The sequence below is a fragment of the Xenopus tropicalis genome, chromosome 5, assembly GCF_000004195.4.
Source record: "Xenopus tropicalis strain Nigerian chromosome 5, UCB_Xtro_10.0, whole genome shotgun sequence".
Classification (NCBI taxonomy): Eukaryota; Metazoa; Chordata; class Amphibia; order Anura; family Pipidae; genus Xenopus; species Xenopus tropicalis.
Genome location: NC_030681.2, coordinates 30,179,341 through 30,205,522, shown reverse-complemented (window position 1 = coordinate 30,205,522; position 26,182 = coordinate 30,179,341). Strand labels below are relative to the sequence as shown.

At 36.2% G+C, this 26,182-nt stretch overlaps 1 protein-coding gene across 1 annotated transcript; it reads right to left on the bottom strand.

Annotated features, from left to right (window-relative positions):
- Positions 1–10,857: 10,857 nt before the first annotated feature.
- On the bottom strand, positions 10,858–23,091 carry prokr2 (prokineticin receptor 2). The gene is made up of 3 exons (XM_018094071.2): positions 22,960–23,091; positions 19,835–20,438; positions 10,858–11,837 (listed from the first exon to the last, which is right to left on the bottom strand). The coding sequence occupies exons 2-3, from the start codon at positions 20,272–20,274 to the stop codon at positions 11,141–11,143; spliced, it is 1,137 nt and encodes a 378-aa protein (XP_017949560.1). The 5' UTR covers positions 20,275–20,438; positions 22,960–23,091; the 3' UTR covers positions 10,858–11,140.
- Positions 23,092–26,182: the final 3,091 nt, after the last annotated feature.

The window sequence follows — 26,182 nt, the reverse complement described above, 5'->3', positions numbered from 1 at the left end:
GCCAAGAAACAGTAGATGAGGCTCGAATGTTTTAAAATTGACTTGCTTTCCATAAACCATGTATACGATTGTCGGCCAAAAACACTTTTATTTCCATGGCAGTTACTATTAAATTACTTTAATATTAGACTGAACCATAAACAGACACGCACACAGAAATCCGAGACACGAATGACAATACCTTTACTTAGAAGGCTAAATCCCTAGCTAAAAGAATAACAAGTCACCATTTTAGAGCACAGAATGTATTGTTGTTGTTTGTATATTCTGGTTTATCTGTTAAAGTCTGAATTTGATGTGAAATATGCACGAACAATGCTTCCAAATATGGCAGAATGTTCTCCACTCTTCACAGCCTCTAAAACAATCACCGCTCACCTCTTGAAATAATTCTTGTTTACATGAGGGGACCCAGTACAATATGACACATGGATTATTTATCCTGTCTGTTCCAATGAAATTATATTGGAAGAACGTTTAATACTGTTTAGCAGGATCGTATTCCCTCTATTACATTCAAGCATTTTCATTTTTATTTTTATTTTTTGGTTTAATTTATACATTGTTGAGTTAATTGTGGTCTATAAAGTGATCATGAAATTGTTGGCAAGAGGTCAACTTAAATGGAGATGTCTTCGCAAATGTAATTTTCTTTTCAGATTACCTTGGAGATTTATGAAGCAATGTTTACTCACACAGGAGAGGTTAATGCCAATCTTATAACCCTGTGACATTATATCCACGAACCAGTCATAGCGGCTTGTTGATAAATTATCTGTTCTCTCAAACCTGATGGACGTAATTGGTGTAGACCTTTCAAAACTAACGTGTGTATGTCACAGGCATCTGGTTTGTGAGAATGTCTCCGGAATAGACATAAAATAATATTTTGCAAAGCAATTCTCCAAAAATTGGCTGAAATTGTTGATGGCTTTACAGTAGGTTTTATATTTTTTTTGTTTGCATTAAGGACCTGAAGTCCAGGCTGCCAAGAATTAGAACCACTTATATTCAAGTGTTTTTGGCTGTTACATATTACTAAATATAAGATCTGCCTGCTAGTCCATGCCAACGCAGTGCGTATCAACACATTTCTTTCTTTTATTCCCTATTGGCGAAGTTGTGATGGTGTCTTTGTAAAAATATGAAATAAACAGTAAATGTACCATATGTTAATATTTTGAATTACTACCACTCTCCACAACATCAAAACAACTTTATAGGCAGATGCCCATAAGTTATTTCTACTTTAGTGGACTACATATTCAGTTTTAGAATTTTGCAGTTCAATAATAGTGACTAGTGATGGGAGGAATAAGTCGCCAGGTATGGATTCGGCAAAACAAATTGGGACAGATTTGCTCATCACCAATAGTGACAAGCAAATTTTTTATTCTTAGCAAAATTCTGCTTTACACTATTGGTGAAATTAGCGAAACTGCTGCAGAAATTTGCAGTGACAAAAAGTCGCAGGGTGAGGAAAAAGTCATGGTTGCGTCAAAAAAGTTGTAGTTGCGTCAAAAAAAAGTTGTGCATGAATTTTTCAGCAGTTTGGGGAATTTTTCAGCAAAACAGATTCACTTATCACTATTATAACAAAATGCCCCTGAGTTAGAGATTCATTTTGAATAAACACAGGTGGAAAGGAATAGAAAGGAATATTTCACTCCATTTCAAATATCAAATATTTTTTTTTGTCTATAAAAATCATAATCAGTGAAGATAATCTGTGCCGTATATTAAAAATGTTGACAAAAATGTAATAGGTTAAATGAAATGTGGCAATGCAAGTTACAAATCTATCACAGCAAGAATTAATCATTTACACTAGAACATATCTGATTTTAGAGAGAAACAAGGCTTAAGGATCAATGCTCCCTGTTTTATGTATTGAAAGGAAAAAAGCGAAGCAGTTTTATCAGAACTGCATATCAAAGCTGTAATAGAAATAGCCTGAGATACAGATACATTTTGAAACTTTTTCTAGGAACTATCAGCGATGAAAAACAATTGTTCTGAGTACAAGAACCTGGATATTTTTTATAAAGAATGCTTAATACTGTTCATTATATGAGCATAAGTATAATTGTGAATGCCATTATTATCCACTGAAATATCCACCTTATCAATTAATATTGCAACCTTTATTAATTTAATTTAATCAACTGAAATTCAATATTCATTTTTCACTTTATTTATTACACAAAATAAAGTCAATGGGCAAAAGCTAAACTATTTAGTAAATCTGAGGTTTTTTTTTTAATTTTTGGAGTTTATGAACGCATTAAAAATCAAGAGTAAAATTCAAATTTGCAGTATTCAAGTCTTATTCATGATTTTATTGAATTACTATTTTTCTATTTTGATTTTTTAATAAACAAGGTAACATTTATGTTATTTAATATTTCAAGGTTATTCGAAGTAGAAAAAAATACAAAAGTGATACAATGATACAAATTTTGATAAATAACCCCCAAATACATGAAAAGAGCTTGCTCTATGGTTGGAAAAGAACAATGCAACAGAAATAATAATACATCTTCCTTGACACCTCTGCTTAAAGCCAAGAAAAAAGAAAAAACATAGAAACCTGGAGCAGCTGAAATGCAGAGCCGCAACTTAACTTGATATATTGATGCAGTTAAACATAGAAATGGAATTTTTACAGCTATTTTTGCTTTATATGGGAAATTTAGGATCTATATTGGCTTAAAATTCACATTACTACTTTTCATAAAGTGTAGTTCTACTATGGATATTTGGAACCAACGAAGAAAGGTGCTTATTCAGTTAAAGGTGGTATTAGTCACTGATTCATACAGTAGGTTCTATCAATAACCATGTATGAAGGTCAGATTTAATTGTATTAACCTATTTCACGTTGCAATTACAAAGCACAGTAATTAGACATGTGAGAAATCTGTCTGTTCTGATTTTAATGAGTAACAGTATTATTCTAATACTTGTGGGAATGATAGCTGTTACAGTCTCTGGTCATGGTGATAGCATAGACTGCCCTCTCTTATGTCGACCTACATTTGGGATTTATATAATAAACTGCTTACTTATACATGCCAAAGAAAACCACTCATGTATAATTAGATCCCACATTGCATCAGAGCAATTTACTGTATTATATTTGCACTAATTATTTTATTAACTTTCAGTTTACTTTAGACTTGTTGGTTCACCAAGTGTCTTGACAGATATTAAGAACCAGTCACATTTAAACAGTGGTTTGTGGAATTTTTTTGGTTTAAGTCAGACATTTGGTCAAGGCCCCCTTAGCTCATAAATGGAGTTATAGTACATAGCTATATCAGTCATCAGCTGTTGTTCAAATGTAGGGTATGTAGGGCAAATATGAAGGGTAGCAAATAAAGTCTAATACATTTTCAAATATGGCTTTCAGGAATATCTAGAACAACAAAAAAAACATTCTTCCCATATCTCACTATAACTGGCTTTAGACAAAGTCTTCCCCAACCCCAGCCATCACTCTGGGAGGCAGTCCCACAATTTAGGAACCACTACAGCTGGCTCTACACAAGACTGGGCTCAATCAAAAGAACCCCAAAAGTTTTAAGAAAATGTAAGATTAGAAGATGTGCTCTCTGAACTTCCAATTTTTTCAACTTGTCCCTGCAGCAGAAGTAGAGGTAAGTAGGGAGTGCTAAGAAATATGATGCAGACAAGGGAACAGTGGAACTCTTGGGGGTCACAACTGCCTAAAATGGCATTGTGGGTTGGCAATTTAACTATAGTAAATATATTTACTATATTTATAATGTAGACATTATTCCTAATTCAAAGTTGGTCTTTTCTCTTTTTTGCTTTGTGAATATATATTCTGCCCTTGATTTGCTGTCTGTGATGTCCATCAAATTTAAAGAAAAACTGCACAAAGCTATAAACAAAATAAACTAATGAACAAGTGAATAAATATTAAGTACTAAGTTTGATAAACACGTGTTATAATGAATGAGGATCAGAAAATCGTACCGAAGTACAGCTGAGACCCAGGTGTAGAGACCCCGGGTCAATCACACGATCCAAAAATTTACAGATGTATCTGTGTGCATAAACAAAGCTCACCGTAGTCCTGTGTTGGTCCGGGTGCTCAGGGCCCCGAACCCGCAGCCAAAGGGAGATTTCCAAATTTTCGAAAGTAGCGCCAAACACTCCGGACACCAGGATATACTTTAAAGTTCAATCTTTATTTGTCCATTTAAAAACAAAAAACGCCTGACGCGTTTCGTACACGAATGTACTTAATCATAGGCAGAAAATAAAACAGAACGTGGGAGGGTTTATAAAGCAAGATAGAAAGGAATTCTAATTACCTTAACAATGATTGACAAAACAAAACCCAACCCATCTCTCAGTAAAAATTAAAGGGAAACTAAAGACCGAAAGTATATCCTGCATTATTAACATCTAACATAGAAACGAAACAATATATATTTATACTTATGTAACCAAGTTTGATTTGTTTCATTTCTATGTTAGATGTTAATAATGCAGGATATACTTTCGGTCTTTACTTTCCCTTTAATTTTTACCGAGAGATGGGTTGGGTTTTGTTTTGTCAATCATTGTTAAGGTAATTAGAATTCCTTTCTATCTTGCTTTATAAACCCCCCCACGTTCTGTTTTATTTTCTGCCTATGATTAAGTACATTCGTGTACGAAACGCGTCAGGCGTTTTTTGTTTTTAAATGGACAAATAAAGATTGAACTTTAAAGTATATCCTGGTGTCCGGAGTGTTTGGCGCTACTTTCGAAAATGTGATGTCCATCAACCTAAAAAGTGTATTGTTAAATATATATATTATTTCTTTATATAGGCCCTCCACCATTCGTCTTCTAATCTGGTAGATTTTTAGAGTAAGTTGGACCCCAAGAAGCAAAAAACACTTTGAATTTCAAATGAGTGAGCTTCAGAATAAAAATGCAAATAAAGTAAAAAAACTTGAAGAATAAAAACGAGCAAATGTCCTGCAAAACAACTGAATTCCCTTTGCTTTATACAACTAAAAGAAATGTTCTTCGTCTGTTGGTGGTTGCTATGAATAGTGTATTTTAACCCTCTATTTTAGTGGGTCCTGATATTACTCTATCTGCACACATAATAATATTCACTTTAAAGTATTCACAGTAAAAAGCAACAAACATAATAGACTTCAGAATGCACTTGACCTTAATGAATTAAAGTATGCTGTGGGAATCCATTTGTGCATTTCCATTTGTGTATGTCTTTATAATAACAATGTTTTGATCTAGGTTATTCCAACATGACATTTCCTTGTGTGGATTAATGTACAATGTATACTTATTATTTGCATTTGAAATAAATATAGGAAGATGCAAAAATAAAAGGTCACCATGAAACACAGCTAGCAAAATGAGTTACAAAAAGTAAAATTCTTTATTGTAAGAAAACATGTGAAACTTGAAAATTAAGTGGACAAGACCATTTTCGTGACAGTGAAAAGTTTTCCAATTATCTGTTGAGTGTTTAACTGAGCAGCATGACAAACATTTGTACTTATTACCCCCTTGTAGAGTTATCCAGGGGGAGAAAGCACATTTATTCACACTCTACACTTGACTGGCTCAGCCTCCTCACACAAGCTGCCGTTCCAAGAAATAATTGAAATATATGCATCACAGTCCTACAGACGCAGTGAGCGTTACATTTACATGTATTTTACAGCAAAATTAGGTAACACAGGGGCAGAAACAACACAGTTCAACATATGCAAAGCAAGCAATACCATATTACTTAAATATAAAAGACACAATTCCATTAGCAATTAATCTGCATAATAATCTTGTAAAATAATGTGATGAAAGCTCACTTTTTTGTGTATTAAAAAGAATATTCTTGGTTGTTAAATATTTCTTTTCTGGTTAAATATAACCAGCTAAAATGACTTTTTTTTTTACCTTGGCTGTCAATAGAGATATGAAATTGTTTGGCAAGCAATAAGGTGTGTAAACTGTATATGTTTCATTATATTTCATTAAGCAGAATGGAGTTCCCTGGACACCAAAGGGTTAAGAAAATGAGAGGCTTGACGAGGTTAGGAAAGATGGAGGACAGTGACTGGGTTTGGTATAGGGAAGGAAAGGAAGGGTGGTTGGAGAAAGGTTGCACTTCTGTCTTTGGCAGCACAGGGTAGAAGATTCCGCCCTCGTACCCATATTTATTTATGATGGGTTCATTGATTTTGTAACAGCTAGGGTGTAGGGAATGGAGGGAATGATGGGTTAATTGGTTTTGTAACAGCTAGGGTGTAGGGAATGGAGGGAATAATGGGTTCATTGGTTTTGTAACAGCTAGGGTGTAGGGAATGGAGGGAATAATGGGTTCATTGGTTTTGTAACAGTTAGGGTGTAGGGAATGGAGGGAATAATGGGTTCATTGGTTTTGTAACAGTTAGGGTGTAGGGAATGGAGGCAATGATGGGTTAATTGGTTTTGTAACAGCTAGGGTGTAGGGAATGGAGGGAATGATGGGTTAATTGGTTTTGTAACAGTTAGGGTGTAGGGAATGGAGGCAATGATGGGTTAATTGGTTTTGTAACAGCTAGGGTGTAGGGAATGGAGGGAATGATGGGTTAATTGGTTTTGTAACAGTTAGGGTGTAGGGAATGGAGGCAATGATGGGTTAATTGGTTTTGTAACAGCTAGGGTGTAGGGAATGGAGGGAATAATGGGTTCATTGGTTTTGTAACAGTTAGGGTGTAGGGAATGGAGGCAATGATGGGTTAATTGGTTTTGTAACAGCTAGGGTGTAGGGAATGGAGGGAATGATGGGTTAATTGGTTTTGTAACAGCTAGGGTGTAGGGAATGGAGGGAATAATGGGTTCATTGGTTTTGTAACAGCTAGGGTGTAGGGAATGGAGGGAATAATGGGTTCATTGGTTTTGTAACAGCTAGGGTGTAGGGAATGGAGGGAATAATGGGTTCATTGGTTTTGTAACAGTTAGGGTGTAGGGAATGGAGGGAATAATGGGTTCATTGGTTTTGTAACAGTTAGGGTGTAGGGAATGGAGGCAATGATGGGTTAATTGGTTTTGTAACAGCTAGGGTGTAGGGAATGGAGGGAATGATGGGTTAATTGGTTTTGTAACAGTTAGGGTGTAGGGAATGGAGGCAATGATGGGTTAATTGGTTTTGTAACAGTTAGGGTGTAGGGAATGGAGGCAATGTTAGGTTAATTGGTTTTGTAACAGTTAGGGTGTAGGGAATGGAGGGAATGATGGGTTAATTGGTTTTGTAACAGTTAGGGTGTAGGGAATGGAGGCAATGATAGGTTAATTGGTTTTGTAACAGTTAGGGTGTAGGGAATGGAGGGAATGATGGGTTAATTGGTTTTGTAACAGTTAGGGTGTAGGGAATGGAGGGAATGATGGGTTAATTGGTTTTGTAACAGTTAGGGTGTAGGGAATGGAGGCAATGATAGGTTAATTGGTTTTGTAACAGTTAGGGTGTAGGGAATGGAGGGAATGATGGGTTAATTGGTTTTGTAACAGTTAGGGTGTAAGGAATGGAGAGAATGATGGGTTAATTGGTTTTGTAACAGGGTGTAGGGAATGGAGGGAATGTTTGCCAGCTGGGAAGGAGCCCGGGTATTTCTCAGTTTAGTAGAGTACAATTTAGCACCACCTTCGGTTGGCAGGCATTCCCGTGGTGCTGGTTACTATTTTTATATATACTGTATATAATAAATTTATCCTGGACTAGGTTGTGCAAGGTCAGAAAGGTGGTTAGTTGGATTACATTCTGGAGGACCTTAATGCTGCCATGGTCATAGTTATTTTGCCATTTCACAAGCAAAGCAACAATATTAGTGCACATGGTGTTTTCAGCTCCACGTTTCTCACAAGAAGAACATCAATAATCAAAATGAAGTGATCAAAAAGTGTAGCATCTCTTGGGCAGGTATTACTGGGGATCTCTGTGATCTTAAGTTATGCTCGATTTAATACCCCTACTATATGTCTTTGCCAGCACCTCATCTTCTTATGAAGATCAATGGCTTCTGGTGGAGAAAGACATTTTTTTTCCCCTAGAGGAATATGATTAATACGTTTGATGGGCTGTTGCTCTTAGTGGAAACACAATCTTCCCATTATGGCTGGAAAAAAGGTCTCGTGAATGGTTTCTCATATCTAGGAAGTTAGTGTATTTATTACATAAACATAGATGTCACCTATTATTATTATTACAGTATCTACAGTTTCACTAAAACCACTGAAATAAGAACGTTAAATTATTTAAACAATATATTTTGCAGCCTTGAAGGGCTTCTCCCTGCTTAGTGCATACAGGGGATTTAACAATGGACATTTTCTAAACTTGACTTTGTAGTGCAGGTAGTCTGATATATGTTCAATAAATAAATCTATCATTTTCAAGCTATTCATCTTCTCCATCTCTGATTTGAATTCACAGAACTTTCACACTGTTGCCAAAAACACATGTCCATGCACCATTTTTAGTACTGAAAGCTACAAGCTATATTAATAGAAAGACCAGACACATACATATGACAACTCATTGCATTGCATTAAATATTTTATATTATTAAGGGCCCGGAGGTAAATAAAATATATTTATATCAATTAGAATATAAACTAGTGTAATTATCATGCACTTAGCTACTTCATTTCACATTGCAGGTGCATAGAATAAATGTCTTTAATGTATAATAAAGCCAAACAATCTTAAGTGGCAAATATATTTTTGTGTCATTATGTTTATTTTTTGTGTATAGAGCACCCAAAATGCTCACAGTAGGAATGTGCAATGTTATTCTCAGCACATATATCTGAGAACTTTGTGCTTGAAAGCAGCTTAAATTGCCACAAATACTGAGAGAAAATCTAATTTGCTGTTGAGTAGAGTGGCCAGAGTCACTGCTCAATAAGTTTGAAAGGACAACCCTTATAGGACATGTAAACCCCCTTACAAAAAAATTAAAGAGTAAACAGCATGCCCTTAATCACTTGGGATTCCTTCTCCTCCTCTAACTCACTCAGCCCCTCCCTTAGGAATTGACATTGGCGCTTGGCTTACTGAGCATGCTCAGTTCTTATCAACTCAGGTTACCAAACACACCCTCCAGTCTAGCAACCAATGAATAGATGGCACTGCTACTTTCCATAGGAACTCTGCTGTAGTTGTACACTGTTGGAGAAAAATGTTTATTCTCCTAAACTCCTATCCTGAGCTCAATTTAACCGTTACAGAGCACAATCCAAGCAGGACTTATCAAAGTAAGTTTTACCTGTGTGATCCTGCATTCTTCATTGTGGGAACATTACAAAGCACATGGGTAGTGATGGGCGAAATGTTTCGCCAGGCATGGATTCTCCGCACGTCCAAAAATTGTCGCCGGCGTCAAAAAAGAATAGTCGCGGGCGCCAAAAGAATAGACGCGCGACGAAATAATAGCCGCGGGCAACAAAAGAATAGCCGTGCGACTAAATAATAGCCGCTGGCGGCGAAACAATAGGCGCGCAACAAAATAATAGCCGCAGGCGACGAAACAATAGCCGTGCGACAAAATAATAGCCGCGGGCAACGAAACAATAGCCGCAGGCAACAATTTTTTTTGGCACACAACATTTTCGCCGTTTCACGGATCTTTTGAAAGATTTGCGAATTTTTCGGCGAAGCGAAACGGAACAGATTTGCTCATCACTACACATAGGCTGTTGTAAAGCCACTGATGATGTCAAAGGAAAAATGGCTGCTGGGTAAAAGCTGCTGTTTGTTTTTGAAAATGTAATGGTGCTGGCTAGTGATGAGCAAATCTGTCCCATTTCGCTTCTCAATAAAATTCAAGAAAAGGCAAGAAAATTCACGGAACGGCGAAAAATTTGCAAAACGCATTTATCGCATGATTTGTTTGTCACCCGTGTCTTTTTTGTCACCCGCGTTTTTTTTATGTGACCGCACCCTTTTTTGACGCGACCACGCCCAATCTGATGTGACAGCGCCCAATTTGACACGCAATGACATTTTTTGACGCGCAACTAATTTTCCCGCAGGAAATTTTCTGAAATAATTCGCCAATGTGAAATTCAATTTGAATCCATGCCTGGCGAAAAAATTTGCTCATCACTAGTGGTGGCAAACAGACGGGATGTATGCAATACTAATGGCCTGCTTTGGGTGGGAGAGATGTGCCCAACTTATATACATGGTAGGAAAATGATGGGTTTACATGTCATTTAAAAACAAAGAGTATTGATTTGTAATTCAATTTTCTGTATCTACTTCAAAGACTACTAATGAGTGAAACTATCCAAATGCATTGCAATGGGCACTTTTTTTTCCACTCATTGGCTGTTTTTTCTTGTTCCACATGCACTGAAGTCAATGGGTGTTTTTTTTCACAAGCTTTTTTAGGCTAAATGCATTGAAGTCAATGGGCATTTATTTTCTATTTTGCCTGCATAATTTTTTTTTTTTTTCCAGCGAAATGAAATGCATAGCAAAATTCTCAAACATTTTTGGCTGTTGCAAAAATGCAAATTTATCTACGAAGTCCTAGGCACAAAAATTGTTTATCCCTATTAAAAAATGCTTTTGCAGCACATTTTCTAGGTACGTGGAAGAAACCTTATGCTGGTATCATATTATGTCTTTGTATTAAGAGTTCCATATACAGGTATGGGACGAGTAATCCAGGACGCTCTGGATAAGGAGTCTTTCCATAATTTGTATCTTGATACCTTAAATCTACTAAAAAATTATTTAAACAGTAATTAGACCCAATGGGATTGGTTTTGCTACAATAAGGATTCATCATATCTTAGTTGGGATTGAGTACAATAAGAAAGCTGTTGGAGTTGACAAGGACGATGGTGGCTTTGGAGAGGCAAGCAAGGCAATCAAGTAAATCCTTAAAAAAACTGGAGGGGAAAGAGGCAATATGAATATAATTGTACCGTCACCTCTTAATACACAAATACAAAATGAAAATTCTAAAACAAAGGTATGGCGTCCCTTTAATAAAACCCTGCATTTTCAACCCTGTTCTCAATAAACTTATTGTAAATCAGATTAAATAAGGAATGGAAATATATTACATATGTTTAATACAGAGAGATATGAAAATAATCATTTCAACCTGATGCAATCTACTTCTTCCGTAACAGGCACCCCACTCGTTTTTAGATCCAGCTCGGCGCTACCTTTACTTCCGCTGTATGTGGAGCGCCATCTCAACAGCATAATCTTCTTGAAATATTTCATGGTATTATTTTTAACTGTCACAAAACACATGGTGTTGATCATGCTGTTGCTCATTGCAATGCACTCCACGATGTAGAACGCGGAAAGGTAATGCTTCTCTTTAACAAATATCGTTGGAAAAAAATCCCGAACGATGGCAAATCCATAAAAAGGTGCCCAACAGAGAACATAAGCTGTGAGGATGCACATCAACACCAAGACGGTCTTACGGCGGCAGCGCAGTCGTTTGCGGATTTGCTCAGTCTGAAAGCCAGGTACAGTCTTGAACCAAAGTTCTCTTGAGATCCTGGCATAGCATAAAGTCATGGTTAGGACTGGGCCGACAAATTCAATGGCGAAAATAAATAGAAAGTAAGATTTATAATAAATCTGTTGGTCGACTGGCCAAATCTGCCCACAGAAAATCTTTTCTTGGTTTTTAACCATGAAGAGCACTGATTCTGTTGCAAAGTAAGCTGAGGGTATGGCAATAAGCAAAGAGACAATCCAAACCGACCCAATCAGGAATGAAGCAGTCTGATAATTCATTCGCGGCTTTAATGGATGAACAATTGCCAAATACCTGGAAAATATGAAAGTCGGAGTTAAAACTATTGAAATTGTTCAGTGCATGAAATGAAACTTCATTAAAATTTCCACAGCATTAAAAATACCTCATTAGTATACCAATCATTGGATTTTAGTCTTATACCAGTCACATTAGATCTTTTCATAGGTCTTTTTATTGGTTTGTGAATTACAGTAACGTCTGCATCTAAATTTAATGACTGGTTTTAATATTAATCACAATGAAATATTAAATATGGGCATTGTGATGCTAGAGTGGTTAGCATTGCTGCCATGTACTGCTAGGGTCTTAAGTTCAACTCCAGCTGGGTGCTATCTGCAAGATGCTTATATGTTGTTTTTGTGCTTAAGGTTTTGCACCTAGTACTCTGGTTATTTTAGTAAGGTCAATTGGCTCCTGATATCTGATGTATATGAAGTATCATAGAGATCTCATATTGTAAGCAGGAGCAGTGACTGACATTAATAATGTATAACCTATGTAAAGTGCTGCAGAATATATTGATGCTATACAGTGTGACATGCTGACTGCCTGTACGCTTAGTTTGTGGGAGAAATTAGCAATGGTAGGCAGGTAAGCAGAAGATCTGGAGCATAAGAGACAGGGACACGACTTCTTCAGGCAAAACACAGGTTTATTTAAAAACATACGTTTTTAAATAAGTCAGTTCATAAACAGTTCATGTTTATTGCTTGTCCCTTCTTCAGGGCTCTCAGCTTCCAGGGTAACTTCTAACCTCTTGAACCTTTACAGAGTTTCACACCATCCCCAGTGACTTTCTCACATCCACGGTGACTCACACTCGTGAACACTCAGGCTTCACCTTAAGTCTTACTGACTCCTCATAGCTCACATCCGCCTGGTCACGACTCCCTCTGCTCCTCACAGTGGCAGGAGGCACCCCCAGCTCTTCTGGGAGTTCCTAACACAGGCAGCCTTCCTGCCCTGTGCCCTGCTCTGAGAGTGACCTTCTGAGTCAAGAACCAACCTCCAACTCAACCCCTACTGTGTAATCCCACAGCCCTTTTATTTGCTGCTCACCTGCAATCTAATCAGGCAGCTCCCTACAGCTGGCCAACTGAAAACATTAACTGGAGTTCGGAATAGAAGGTCTTTCCTACTCTTTTCCTACTCTCCTCCTTTACTCAAGGGACCTATTAATTTGCCTTTTCCAGACAGGCAGTAACTTAAACACAGCATTACCTGCTGCCAAACCAGGCATTTTACCTGGTGCTACTTGTATCCCACCTTTACACTGTAACACTGGTGGAAATACACCAAATAATCTTATTCATTGCATGTCTCACAACAGATAATACTTAAATAAATAAATAATAATAATGTGTAGTTTTCAATTCTCTAAGGGGCTGATTTACTAACCCACGAATCCGACCCGAATTGGAAAAGTTCCGACTTGAAAACGAACATTTTGCGACTTTTTCGTATGTTTTGCGATTTTTTTCGGATTCTTTACGAATTTTTCGTTACCAATACGATTTTTGCGTAAAAACGCGAGTTATTCGTATCCATCGTACGAAAGTTGCGTAAAAAGTTGCGCATTTTTCGTAGCGTTAAAACTTACGCGAAAAGTTGCGCATTTTTCGTAGCGTTAAAACTTAAAAGGTGCAAAGTTTCGCGTAAGTTTTAACGCTACGAAAAAAGCGCAACTTTTTGCGCAAGTTTTAACGCTACGAAAAATCGCCAGATTTTACGCAACTTTCGTAATGGCTACGAAAAACTCGCGTTTTTACGCAAAAATCGTATTGGTAACGAAAAATTCGTACAGAATCCGAAAAAATCGCAAAACATACGAAAAATTCGCAAAATACCGATCATTACGAAAAAAACGCAATCGGACTCATTTCGACCCGTTCGTGGGTAAGTAAATCAGCCCCTAAGTCTATAAAAAGGAGTTGTACGTATTTACAAATAAATTGGGATTAGATGGAAACATGAGGGATGGGAGACTGGGACATGTTCTATATTTATAAATTCACAACCCTTTCTTTCCTCTATTTCATTTAGGCTCATTTTACACTTGAGTCACACTTCTTTATTTTGTATATGTACCTGGCAGGGCTACAGTGGGACAGTGTTAACAAAATACAGGCTGAAGCTGAATCATGGGGGCATCTAACTAAAGCATATAAATGCCACTTACCCCTAAAACCCCCATTCCTTTTAGTCCTACCCCCTACAATGCTTTGGCAATACTCAATAGTGTACCCCACAGGCCTCATTTCAACTTTAGAGGAGAAGTAGGGTGTGAGTGAGTATTATTACAAGTACAAAGGAAAGAAGAGGCATAAGAGGCTTGAACTAAAGTTCTCTCAAGATCCGGGCATAGCATAAAGCCATGGTTAGGACTGGTCTGACAAATTCAATGGCGAAAATAAATAGAAAGTAAGATTTATATATAATTATAATAATTATTATATATAATAAATCTGTTGGCCAACTGGGCAAATCTGCCCACAGAAAATCTTTTCTAGACTTAAAAGAGAACTAAGTTTTGTGAAAAAATTTGCTGATGGCGAAATGAGGAATTTCACTGCAAATCCATGCCTGTCCCATCACTACTCTTCTTCTCCAAAAACTGCACTGGCCCAGAGTATTTCTATAGAAGCTCAATCAGCATGCTCTTCATGTTCTATCTCCTTTTCTCTGGGCAGGCGCATATGCAGTAGAGTAAAGAAGCTTGGCTTTCGCTCTACTGCATATGTGCCTCCCCGACCAAAATCGAGAGTCAATGGAAAAAGTAAATGAAGATGACGATGAGGAGCTTTTACAGAAATACCCTGGGCTGGTGCTTCACCCCTAGAGAATCCAAACTTATAGGTCTGTATTTGCCAAGCTTAACATTGACACACAGCTTTCTTACAAGGTCTCTGCCTAAATACTGAAGAAAAGCAAGGAAGTTCCTGAACGTTATGCAGACATACCCCCTACATATTTCTATTACCCAGTCTATTCAAAAGAGTATGTATTCTTGAATATTTGCCATCTAATTGTGTTACTCCAAACTCTGTATTATAGTTTACCAACAACACCATATTGATAATTCGGTGCCATTAACTCAAGCTCAGGATCATTTACATATGCCAATCCTAAATTTTTTATTTTGTTCTTCCTAATCATGTATGCTGTGTTTATCCAAGTCTACACCCCAACTTTCTGCTACCTTACTCATGTCCCTACTAGAATAGAATAGACTCATGTCCCTACTAGAATAGAATAGACTCATCTCTTATTGTTCACTCACTTATGTCTACTATAAAATCTCCTCCAACATTCTAACCCTATCTATGTGGGGTCCAAATATTTTTATAACTAAATCCCCTATTACAACATCTTGGTGCTTTAATACTCCTCCCTCCTGTATTACAGCAGCTGACTCCAGGGGTGCTCTGAGCATCATCTTGCACCAAACATACCAGCTTAAGGCTGCTCTCCCCAACATCTTAATTCAAGCTGTCCAGTCTGTTGGGGTGAGCTATCTATAGATCAGCCATTGCCCCTTCTGCCCCTTCTGCCCCTATTACCTCATAGGCACTTTTCTTTTTTTAACCCATAAGCCCAATAACTTTGCCTTATTTTATGGGCTCCTGCCAGTGCCCGATCAGCAGTGAACAGTCTATCTTGCCCCAGGTTTTCAGCTGCACAGATTCTGTAAATTAGATTCCAGAATAAAAACCCGTCTGTATCTCACACAAGGGAATACTTCCTAGAATAGCATCTCCAAGAATGGCAGCAAGCCCACTTAAACTCATCTCAATTGCTTATTGGTTGCTGCTGTACCACTATTATAAATGTGGATCCTGCCTTGAATAAAGCCATTTTTGTTTTAAATACCTTTTGGTGTTATAATTTATATTCATATGCAACATTTATTTTACTTTTAACACTTGCTGTATGTGAGTTTTATATGCCTATAGATTGTTCTTACACAGTTTTTCAGTTCAGGTGTATAATACTTTTTAGTGAATCAACCCTTAAGTGTTTTAGGTAGGAATGATGCAGACATCATTCCTACCTAAAACACTTAAGGGTTGATCCACTAAAGTGCGATAATGCTTATTGCATGCTTTTTTGCGTTAAAATTGACGCAAAAAAAACTTGTGATTTGCTAAAGTATTATCGCATGCGTTAATTCGCACATCGCATGCGTTAAATAGTGTGCAACCAAATGCGTTAATTTTACCGCATTGTGTTAATTCTCGCACAGAAATAATACTAACGCATGAGTCACAAACACTTAGAAGCACTAAATATCGCATTAGTCTGTGCGAAAATGAACACCTACTTGGGGCAGGCGGTAATTATAGAAAAGTACAGTTCATGAGCTTTTGGCAACACAATATGGACTTTGCAGTGGGATTAATTCAGTCTGTGTTGGCCCTAGAGTGATGCAGCCGCCAGTTTGCAGGGAAATGGTCATTTTCAAAAAAAGTAGTTTTACCAGCATAATGGTGTGTATGGCTAATATGGCGTGCGCGTGATAAGTAGCACACGTGCGTTAATTAGCACGCACTGCGTCAAATACCGCACGAAAATAGTCTTCGCAACTTAAATAACGCAAACAGCATCGCGTCTAAATAAACACAAATATCCTTTTAGTGAATCGTGCATTAAGACGTGAAAAATAAGACATGATAACATTTTTAACGTATGCTATAAATAGCGCTCGATTTATGCACCTTAGTGAATCAGCCCTTTAGGGTGTTATGTAATAAAAGGCATTAAGTTTGCCCAGGAGCAGTAACCCATAGCCACCAATCAGCCAGGAGAATTTATTGGTCACATGTTTAAAATCAAACATTTTATTGGTTGCTAAGGGTTACTGCTTCTGGGCAAACTTAGTGCCTCTTTTTACATATGGGGGTAAGGCTCTTTTAACTGCTGAGCCTCCAAAACCAGTAGCTTCCATGGTGCCAATATTACTGAAGAAAACTCCTATCCATTCTACTACACATGATGTTTTCTGTCTTGTTTCATAAAATATACATCAATCAAAGATGTCCTGATCTACCAGCAAACACTAAACTAACACATTTTACTATATGGCATCACCATAAGGGGTTACTAAAAATAAATTTGACTTAATTACAATGGCTGCCTAAATATGGGCCATTTTAGAAGTATAACCTTTACTATTAAGTTGTAGTTTATTACTTATTTATTTTTATGAGTAACACTGAGGTTCTACCAAACTAGTTCCTACCAAATGCCATACAAAGATATTTTTAATGCCTTCATTTATATTTCAGATGATCAGGGTTGAACTGGAAATCCTGAAGAATTCCCAGCATGTTGATATTTACCCATTTATCAATTCTTTTCTGACAAAGAGAGCACCTGTGTCAGTTTCCAAATGTTAAGCTGCACTGGGCATTCTGTTGAATGGGGTGTTAGAGCTCAGCAGCAGTGGCACTGGGCTCTAACACCCTGACAGGATGCTCCCTATCGACTGGAAACATGGCAGTGAGCATTTTGAGTGATAATCACATGACTTGTAAGTGCATTGGAAGGGCCCAGGTGATTACTCTTAAGGTCAGTGGTGATTGCTGATCTACAAAGTTGAGTCTGACAGTCGCCTTGCGTGCCATTGCTCTGAAATTACTGGCTGTTTAGATGTTTGGCCGTTGATTTCTATTTAAGAACAAAATGGGATGTTTTCGAATGGAAACCAAACATGGATTTTCAGATTATGATGACATATTTTAATAATAATAATACAGTCATAATAAAGGTTTACTAAATAGATTTATTTTCTTGGCCTGCGGATTGATTTTGATATTAAAGCTCATTTTGTTTTTATTGCAGTTGTTTGATTTGAGAGTAACTATAAATCTGCTGTAATTATACTTGGATGTCTTTGTTATTTAGCCATGACTTCAGTTATATTGTATTACCTTGTGCACAGTACAATACAGAATATGTGACATTAATTGATTTGTAGATTTCACTAACTGGGATCATAAGCTTTTCTGTTTATGTTCGTACCACATTCTGTCTGTAATTCTAAATCAGAAGGGGTCACTGCTGACACTGAAATTTGTTGTTATTATATAAACATTGTTTTTAATTATGGTATAGACTATTGCTTTTTTTTTTTTTTAAGAAAAACAAGTATATTTTCATAATTAAACTATACTGAGTCTCAGAAATAAGGAATTCTCTTTCCAGCTAATTAATGAAAAAAATGCATGTACAAGTATGGGACCTGTTATCCAGAATGCTTGGGACCTGGGGTTTTCTAGATAAGGAGACTTTCTGTAATTTAGATCTCCATACCTTAAGTCTACTAAAAAATCATGTAAAAATTAAATAAACCCAATAGGATTGTTATGTATATTATTTATATCTTAGTTGGGATCAAGTACAAGGTACTGTTTTATTATTACAGAGAAAAAGGAAATCATTTTTAAAAAAAACTGAATTATTTGATTAAAATGGGGTCTACAGGAGATGGCCTTCCCATATTACTGAGCTTTCTGGATAATGGGTTTCTGGATATTGGATCCCGTACCTGTTGTTGATCAGCAAGTATTTATATATTTTAAAGGGCCAGTTCATCATAGCCTGTTATTGCCCCAAAGTCGCAGAAAAAAATCAGTCATTTTTAATACAGGTATGGGACCTGTTATTCAGAAACCCGTTATCCAAAAAGTTCCAAATTATGGAAAGGCCATCTCCCATAGACTCCATTTTAAGGAAATAATTCACATTTTTAAAATATATTTCCGTTTTCTCTGTAATAATAAAACAGTACCTGTACTTGATCCCAACTAAGATATAATTACCCCTTATTGGGGGCAGAACAGCCCTATTGGGTTTATTTAATGGTTAAATGATTCCCTTTTCTCTGTAATAATAAAACAGTACTTGTACTTGATCCCAACTAAGATATAATTACCCCTTATTGGGGCAGAACAGCCCTATTGGGTTTATTTAATGGTTAAATGATTCCCTTTTCTCTGTAATAATAAAACAGTACTTGTACTTGATCCCAACTAAGATATAATTACCCCTTATTGGGGGCAGAACAGCCCTATTGGGTTTATTTAATGGTTAAATGATTCCCTTTTCTCTGTAATAATAAAACAGTACCTGTACTTGATCCCAACTAAGATATAATTACCCCTTATTGGGGGCAGAACAGTCCTATTGGGTTTATTTAATAGTTAAATGATTCCTTTTTCTCTGTAATAATAGAACAGTACCTGTACTTGATCCCAACTAAATTATAATTAATCTTTATTGGGGCAAAACAATCCTATTGGGTTTATTTAATGTTTAAATGATTTTTTAGCAGATTTACGGTATGGAGATCCAAATTACAGAAAGACCCCTTATCCGGAAAACCCCAGGTCCTGAGCATTCTGGATAACAGGTCCCATACCTGTACTGATTCCTCAACTTACTAAGCATCCAAAAATATTCTTAGAAAAATTGTGACATTTTACCAGTGTCAATAAAGTTCTATGAAAGGACTGAATTTGGCAAGCAAAAAATAATTATAAGTAAGTGTCAACAATTTCTTTTAAAAAGGACATAATGGTTAATATCAGGTTCAGGAAAAAAAACTCATGTAAAGAGAAAACAGCAGGATAAACTGATTTCATTTTCAAAAGTTTTAGGAAAAGTATTTTTGACAAATATTATTTTTTAAAGAAGGGAAGACAAAGAGACAGATTTATCAAAATATGAGATTTTATACATGAGAGTTTGCCACAAAAAAAATTCACCTGTTTTCTTTTCATTCCTATGGGATTTTTAGAAGTGTATTTATTAAATGGTGAACTCTAACTTTCACCCATTCATAAATACGCCTGTTTAAATCCCATAGGAATGAATAGAAAGTGGATGAATTATTCTGTGGTAAACTCTAAAAGTGTAAGAAAAGCTTGCTTCCCTTCTCCAGCAGCCACTGTGCAATCAATACAGTTAATAGCTTAGGCAATTCCAAACCAAAAGAAAATAAATCTTACCGGTCAACTGCGATTGCAAGAAGTGCATTTGTGGAAACATACAGAGACACGGTTCTTAGGTAATTGACAGAGGCACACAGGACATGTCCATGCTCCCAGGACAGCTGTTTCACCACGTAATAGTCCATTTCAAAGGGGCAGCACACAATCGCCACTATAAAATCAGAAATTGCCAGGTTAGCAATCAGCAAGTTTGTTAAATTTCTCAATTTCTTATATCGAGCGAGGGCCGCAATGAAAATAAAGTTTCCAATGCCACAGATCAGCATGATGCACACAAGGGCGACCCCAATCACGATCTTTGCTGCATAAAATGTCCTTGTCTTGGTGACATCATCATCGTCAAACTCGTAATCACTGTAGTTGAACGGATAGGTAAAGTTTCTTGCATAGAAGTCCTCATCCAGACTGTACATCGCCCCCAGGTTATTGAAAGCCATGGCTAATACGTCAAGTTGCTGCCTTTGAAATGGTGAATACAAAGTGTGCTCACCGATGGTAACTCCTTGGGATTACAGCATGTAGGGACAGAGCCTTTCCAAGCCAAGTCATTACTTCAGTCTGTATCGTAAGAGTTGGAATGTAAACATTTCCTGGTCCAAGTCTGTGCTGAAACAAATTAGCATGCTGATCAGTCAATAAGCTCATTAGAAATAAATGTTTACACAGCTTCCCTTACAAATTGGTGCATCTGTTTTAAACCATTAGAAGATTATTTGAAATTTAAAATACATAGGAGCAGATTTATCAAAATGTGAGTTTACAGCTTAGTACAAAAAACTCACCCACGTTCTATTCATTCCTATGGGGTTCTAAGAAGCGTATTTATTAATGGATGAAAGTTAGAGTTTAGCAATTAATACGTTTTTGTTCATTAAGCTCTAAACTGACATTTTTATAAATCTGCCACTTAATGTCAGATCTGTTTAACAGTGTTACTCTATTTTAGTCTTAAATATGTAAAGATAACAAAGGACATTGCTTTTGTTGTTTTTAATGTATAATTAAAAATTCCATCACAGTAGCATTCTAACTGAAAATGTAATTGTATCCTGGCATACATATGGGTTTTTATTAGCACTTGTACCATGTGACGCATTCCACCATGTCCTCTTTACCCTTGCCTTAACCAATTAGTCTATACAACAGACAACTGGTTTCTTTATAAGAAATGAATCTGTTTAACATAGAGACATATTACACAGAGCAACACTTTTAGCTTTCAGTAGCTCTTGGTCAAACTTGTCAATATTCTTATATAGTTTGTTGCTAATACTGTTATGAACCAACATTAAACCAGTACTTGTCCTGCAAGGGTGCTGGAGATATTGTAAAGCAATATTCCTTCTATAGTAAATAAAAACACATTCTATAGTTACGAAAAAAAAGTTTCCTGGAAATGTGCTATACAAAAGGTTGTCAAACTGAAAGGAAAGCGAAGGGTGTGTAGGAAATCACTAACCGTTGAATACAAATTGCTGCTTTTCGCTACCAATAATGTGTGAGGAAGTGGCGTGCAGCTTATTTGAGATCACATTTCTGGCTGTGGTTTCCATTACCTGCACAGCTTTAACCTCTTCTGGTGTCATTGAGGTGATCAAAGAACTACAGTGCTACAGTAGAACCATTCCTATAAAGTGCTTGTAGTTAATGGAGTGTGTGTGGGGGTCATTACATGCTGAATGTTTATTCTGCCACTAGCAGAGGATTCTTTCATTTAAAACAAGCCTCTAGGACATCCATTGTAATTCATTAATGTTGCACGATACATAATATTATACATGCATTGGCTGTGATCTGGGGCAGACACTACAGCAGATTTTCTTTGATCCTACGTTTCTGCTGTGCTCATCCCATTGTATCTGTTTGCTCTTGTGTTGCTGCAATGATTTACATTTTTGGTTTATTTTGTTTTTAACTGACAGCATGAGTACTTTTAACTTCTTAACTATCTGACCAGACAGTGTACCTGAAAGCTGTGTGTACAGGATCCGATCTACCAATGTTGATTTATCTGATTGAGTTGACTGGAAAAGGTCAATGGGAAAGAGAAGAATATATCAGCTTATTCCCCTAAGTGAAGCAAACCACAAGTTGATGCTATAGGAATGAGGTAACGATGAGGTAATTGTATATCTAAAAATACAAAGTAGGAGCCATGTAGGTGTGTATGTCATTTATTCTCTATCGCTAGAAATTGTATCTGCAATGCATGGCTGTAAATTATTCATTTCATTTAAGTTTGCATGGGAGAATCTTATTGATTGCCATTTCTTAAGCAAGGGAATTAATTCCAGCATTTTAACTGACTAATATAGTTTCTATTAATACCATTTGGCATTTCAAGCCACCTAGCCTGCTGCAAATGTCAAAAATGATAGCTAATTTATTTGACAACATTAAATATTTTTTTTTTTTAGGTATACAGTATTGTCATGCTGTCTGCGTGCTGCCATTCCCTTTTTCTATAGGCTGCATTCTGCTAAAACAAAACATAATATTAACCTAAAAGGCACTGAGCCGATTTTTGAAACTCTCAAATTAAAAGCAACTTTATGAATAGAAAATGTTACGTTATTCAACACAGACAGTAACAATGCATCACAAGATTGGTCATTGATTTTTGTGAGTTAATGGTATTTACACAAGCCATAAAAAAAGAGAATTGTAAAAGACGCACAGAGTTAATGTTATTGCCCCATAAATTGAACTTTCTCAAAAGAGAATCCCTATTCAAGCAGTTGTCACCGTACAGATCAAAAAGGATCTATGTTTATTACTAGATTTTCTTATACTGAAACATATGCATTGAAGGTCATTTTCACTCTCACCAGGTGATCGTAAAGCAGGAAGCAGAAAGGTGTTCAGAAACAGTACTAGCCAACACTAGAAAATGTGCTATTAACTTTAATGTATAAAATTAGAAATAAAAAAATCAGTTTGATCCAAAATTGAAATTGTATTTCTAGGTTTCAGTAACTACATGACCCTGAGAAGCAATGAGCTCTAAGCAGGCACCACGAAATATAAAACAAATGGGGTTACACTAGGATCTATAGAAATCTTACAGACAATACAGGAATAAGAAACTTCACATTTGAATACAAAGAAGATTAATACTGTACCTTCCCACTGAAGTCATTGTGAAACATGATTCTGGAGGAAATCAAACAGCTTTGTCAAATAACGAGAATGATTTCATTTTTCCATAAATCTTTGGACGTGCTACTCTTTTATTGAGCTTCTCCCACTCGCCAGTGATGCAGGCAGTGTGTGCTTCCCCACTCATTCAGCTCCTGTATCTTGGGAAACTCACGCACCTCCCTGTGCCATAGTGCTCCATACCGTGTATTGCTTCTCAGCTGCATATGGTGCTGCCACCTACTGACTTCATTTCGAAATAGCTTCATAACATGGAAATTTTCTCTAAATTGAAATCTTTTCACATTGTTATTGCTATGTGGTGGCATCAAGAACTAAATGCAATCTGAATGCAGCTTAATATAATATATTGTATATTATATATATATTGTATATTTAAAACACATTGTAATATTGTACAGTGCTACATTATACAGTATATGTATGTATAACTTTATTTATAAAGCGCTACTTATGTACGCAGCGCTGTACAGTAGAATACATTAATATAAACAGGGGTATTAAAATAGATAAATACAAAGTATTACAATAAGCACAAATAAATACAAGATACAGTTGCAATACGTTAAGAGTCAAAGACACAAGAGGATGGAGGTCCCTGCCCCGTAGAGCTTACAATCTATACATATATATATACAGTGCCGTATAAATAAAATCAAGCTTACATACAGACAACAACACAGAGGGAATATTTATAATAATATTTCACTTAGGGAATATTTATAAAAAAAAAACAGCGTTTTTGAGTTTAAATCATCAGGTTGTATATGGCAAGCTTTTTATTTTATTATTGTGATGTCTTTCTTTTTTTTGCAATACAGGTATAGGGTCTGTTATCCGGAAAACCCGTTATCCAGAAAGCTTCAAATTATGGAAAGGCCATCTGTCATAGACTCTATTATAAGGAAATTATTAAAATTTTAAAAAATAATTTCCTTTTTCTCTGTAACAATAAAACAGTACCTTGTACTTGATCCCAACTAAGATATAATTACCCCTTATTGGGGGCAGAACAGCCCTATTGGGTTTATTTAATGGTTAAATGATTCCCTTTTCTCTGTAATAATAAAACAGTACCTTGTACTTGATCCCAACTAAGATATAATTACCCCTTATTGGGGCAGAACAGCCCTATTGGGTTTATTTCATGGTTAAATGATTCCCTTTTCTCTGTAATAATAAAACAGTACTTGTACTTGATCCCAACTAAGATATAATTACCCCTTATTGGGGGCAGAACAGCCCTATTGGGTTTATTTAATGGTTAAATGATTCCATTTTCTCTGTAATAATAAAACAGTACTTGTACTTGATCCCAACTAAGATATAATTACCCCTTATTGGGGGCAGAACAGCCCTATTGGGTTTATTTAATGGTTAAATGATTCCATTTTCTCTGTAATAATAAAACAGTACTTGTACTTGATCCCAACTAAGATATAATTACCCCTTATTGGGGGCAGAACAGCCCTATTGGGTTTATTTAATGGTTAAATTATTTCCTTTTTCTCTGTAATAATAAAACAGTACCTGTACTTGATCCCAACTAAGATATAATTACCCCTTATTGGGGCAGAACAGCCCTATTGGGTTTATTTCATGGTTAAATTATTTCCTTTTTCTCTGTAATAATAAAACAGTACCTTGTACTTGATCCCAACTAAGATATAATTAATCCTTATTGGAGGCAAAACAATCCTATTGGTGGAGAACTTTTTATTTAAAGGGGTAGTTTACTTTTAAATTAACATTTAGTATGATGTGGATATTAATACTCTGGGACAGTTTGCACTTGGTCTTAATTTTTTATGGCTTTTCATATATTTAGCTTTTTGTTCAGCAGCTCTCCAGTTTGGTATTTCAGCAGCTATTGGGTTGCTAGGGTCTTAGTTACTCTAGCAACCAGGCACGAGAAACAGAAACATGAATAGGAGAGGGCCTGCATATAAAGATAATTAATAAAAAATAACAATAAAATTGTAGCCTCACAGAGGAATAGTTTTTGGCTGCCGGGGTGCAGTGACCCCCATTATTTGAAAGTAGGAAAGAGGCAAATAATTTAATAACAATTACAAAGTTGCTAAAAATAGGACATTGTATAACATACTAAAAGTTAACCTAAAGTTGAACCACCCCTTTAAAAAAACACTGTGTATAAAAATAATAAATAAATAATCTATCCCAAACATTGACTCCTTAAAACTGAAAACAAGGGATAATCATTGAAAACTCAGTTAATGCTTCCTTAAAGCCATTACACGGAACACACAGGCATATTTATCAAAATTCAAATTTATGAAAAAAACTCAACTTACCATGTGCACTTTTTATTTAAAATTTGAATCTCTGAAACGTGACTGTTAAAATCGGCTGAATTTTGCTAGGACACCTCCCATTGACTTCCATATGAACTCGGCGGCTTTTAAGTGCCACATTTTTACATTCGGCTTATTTTTTTGCTTCATAAATCTTAAACATTCAAGTTTCCCAAACTCTAATTCAACTTTGTGAGTTTAAAAACTCGAGTCGCTGTAAAAACTTGAATTCAAATGCTGATAAATCTGGCCCTTAGTAATAAATTTCCATCAACAAATTATCGCCATTATTATTATCTGCAGATTTCCTTTTAATTGTACATAAGAAAAATAAACACAGGCGTTTTCCACGAGCCAATAAATATCTGTCATCATGAGAAACCTGAATTTCGAATGCTGTTTGTACGTGAGAGCAGCTTCCTACTTCTAGACAATTTCAATAGCTGACACCCCGTAGGAACCCAGGTCCAAACTGCTGTTTTTGGAAAGTATAAAGCATAAAAATTCCAATTTTTGACAAAAAAGGAAAATGATTTCCTTGCAATACAAAGTTTAACATGTGTAAGCAATGCTTTCCTTTTAGTGAATGTTATTGTTATTATAACTATTGCACAGATAAACTCAGGCACAAAGCAGCTCATCTAAATGTTATTAAGTGCAAGAGTGCCTTCATGTTTCACTGCTCCTATATTGTTGCATTCATTCTTCTACCTGCAGCTGGAAAAAGCCACTGATTGGTTGCTATGGGTTACTGCCCACAGGCTATTTTGATAAAGGAGCCCCACTTGCTGCCCCCACAAAAATGAAAAGCACGTAGATGGAAAACTTTAGATTTTTGTCAAAATATTGACTGAACAAAATATTGTGTCTG

What these genes read in the sequence shown, in the direction of transcription:
- prokr2 (XM_018094071.2), bottom strand. Translation starts at nt 20,274, where the DNA reads ATGGCTTTCAATAACCTGGGGGCGATGTACAGTCTGGATGAGGACTTC. An exon ending in CTTGCAATCGCAGTTGACCG is followed by an intron (nt 11,838 to 19,834) that starts GTAAGATTTATT and finishes CATATTTTCCAG; the next exon opens with GTATTTGGCAATTGTTCATC.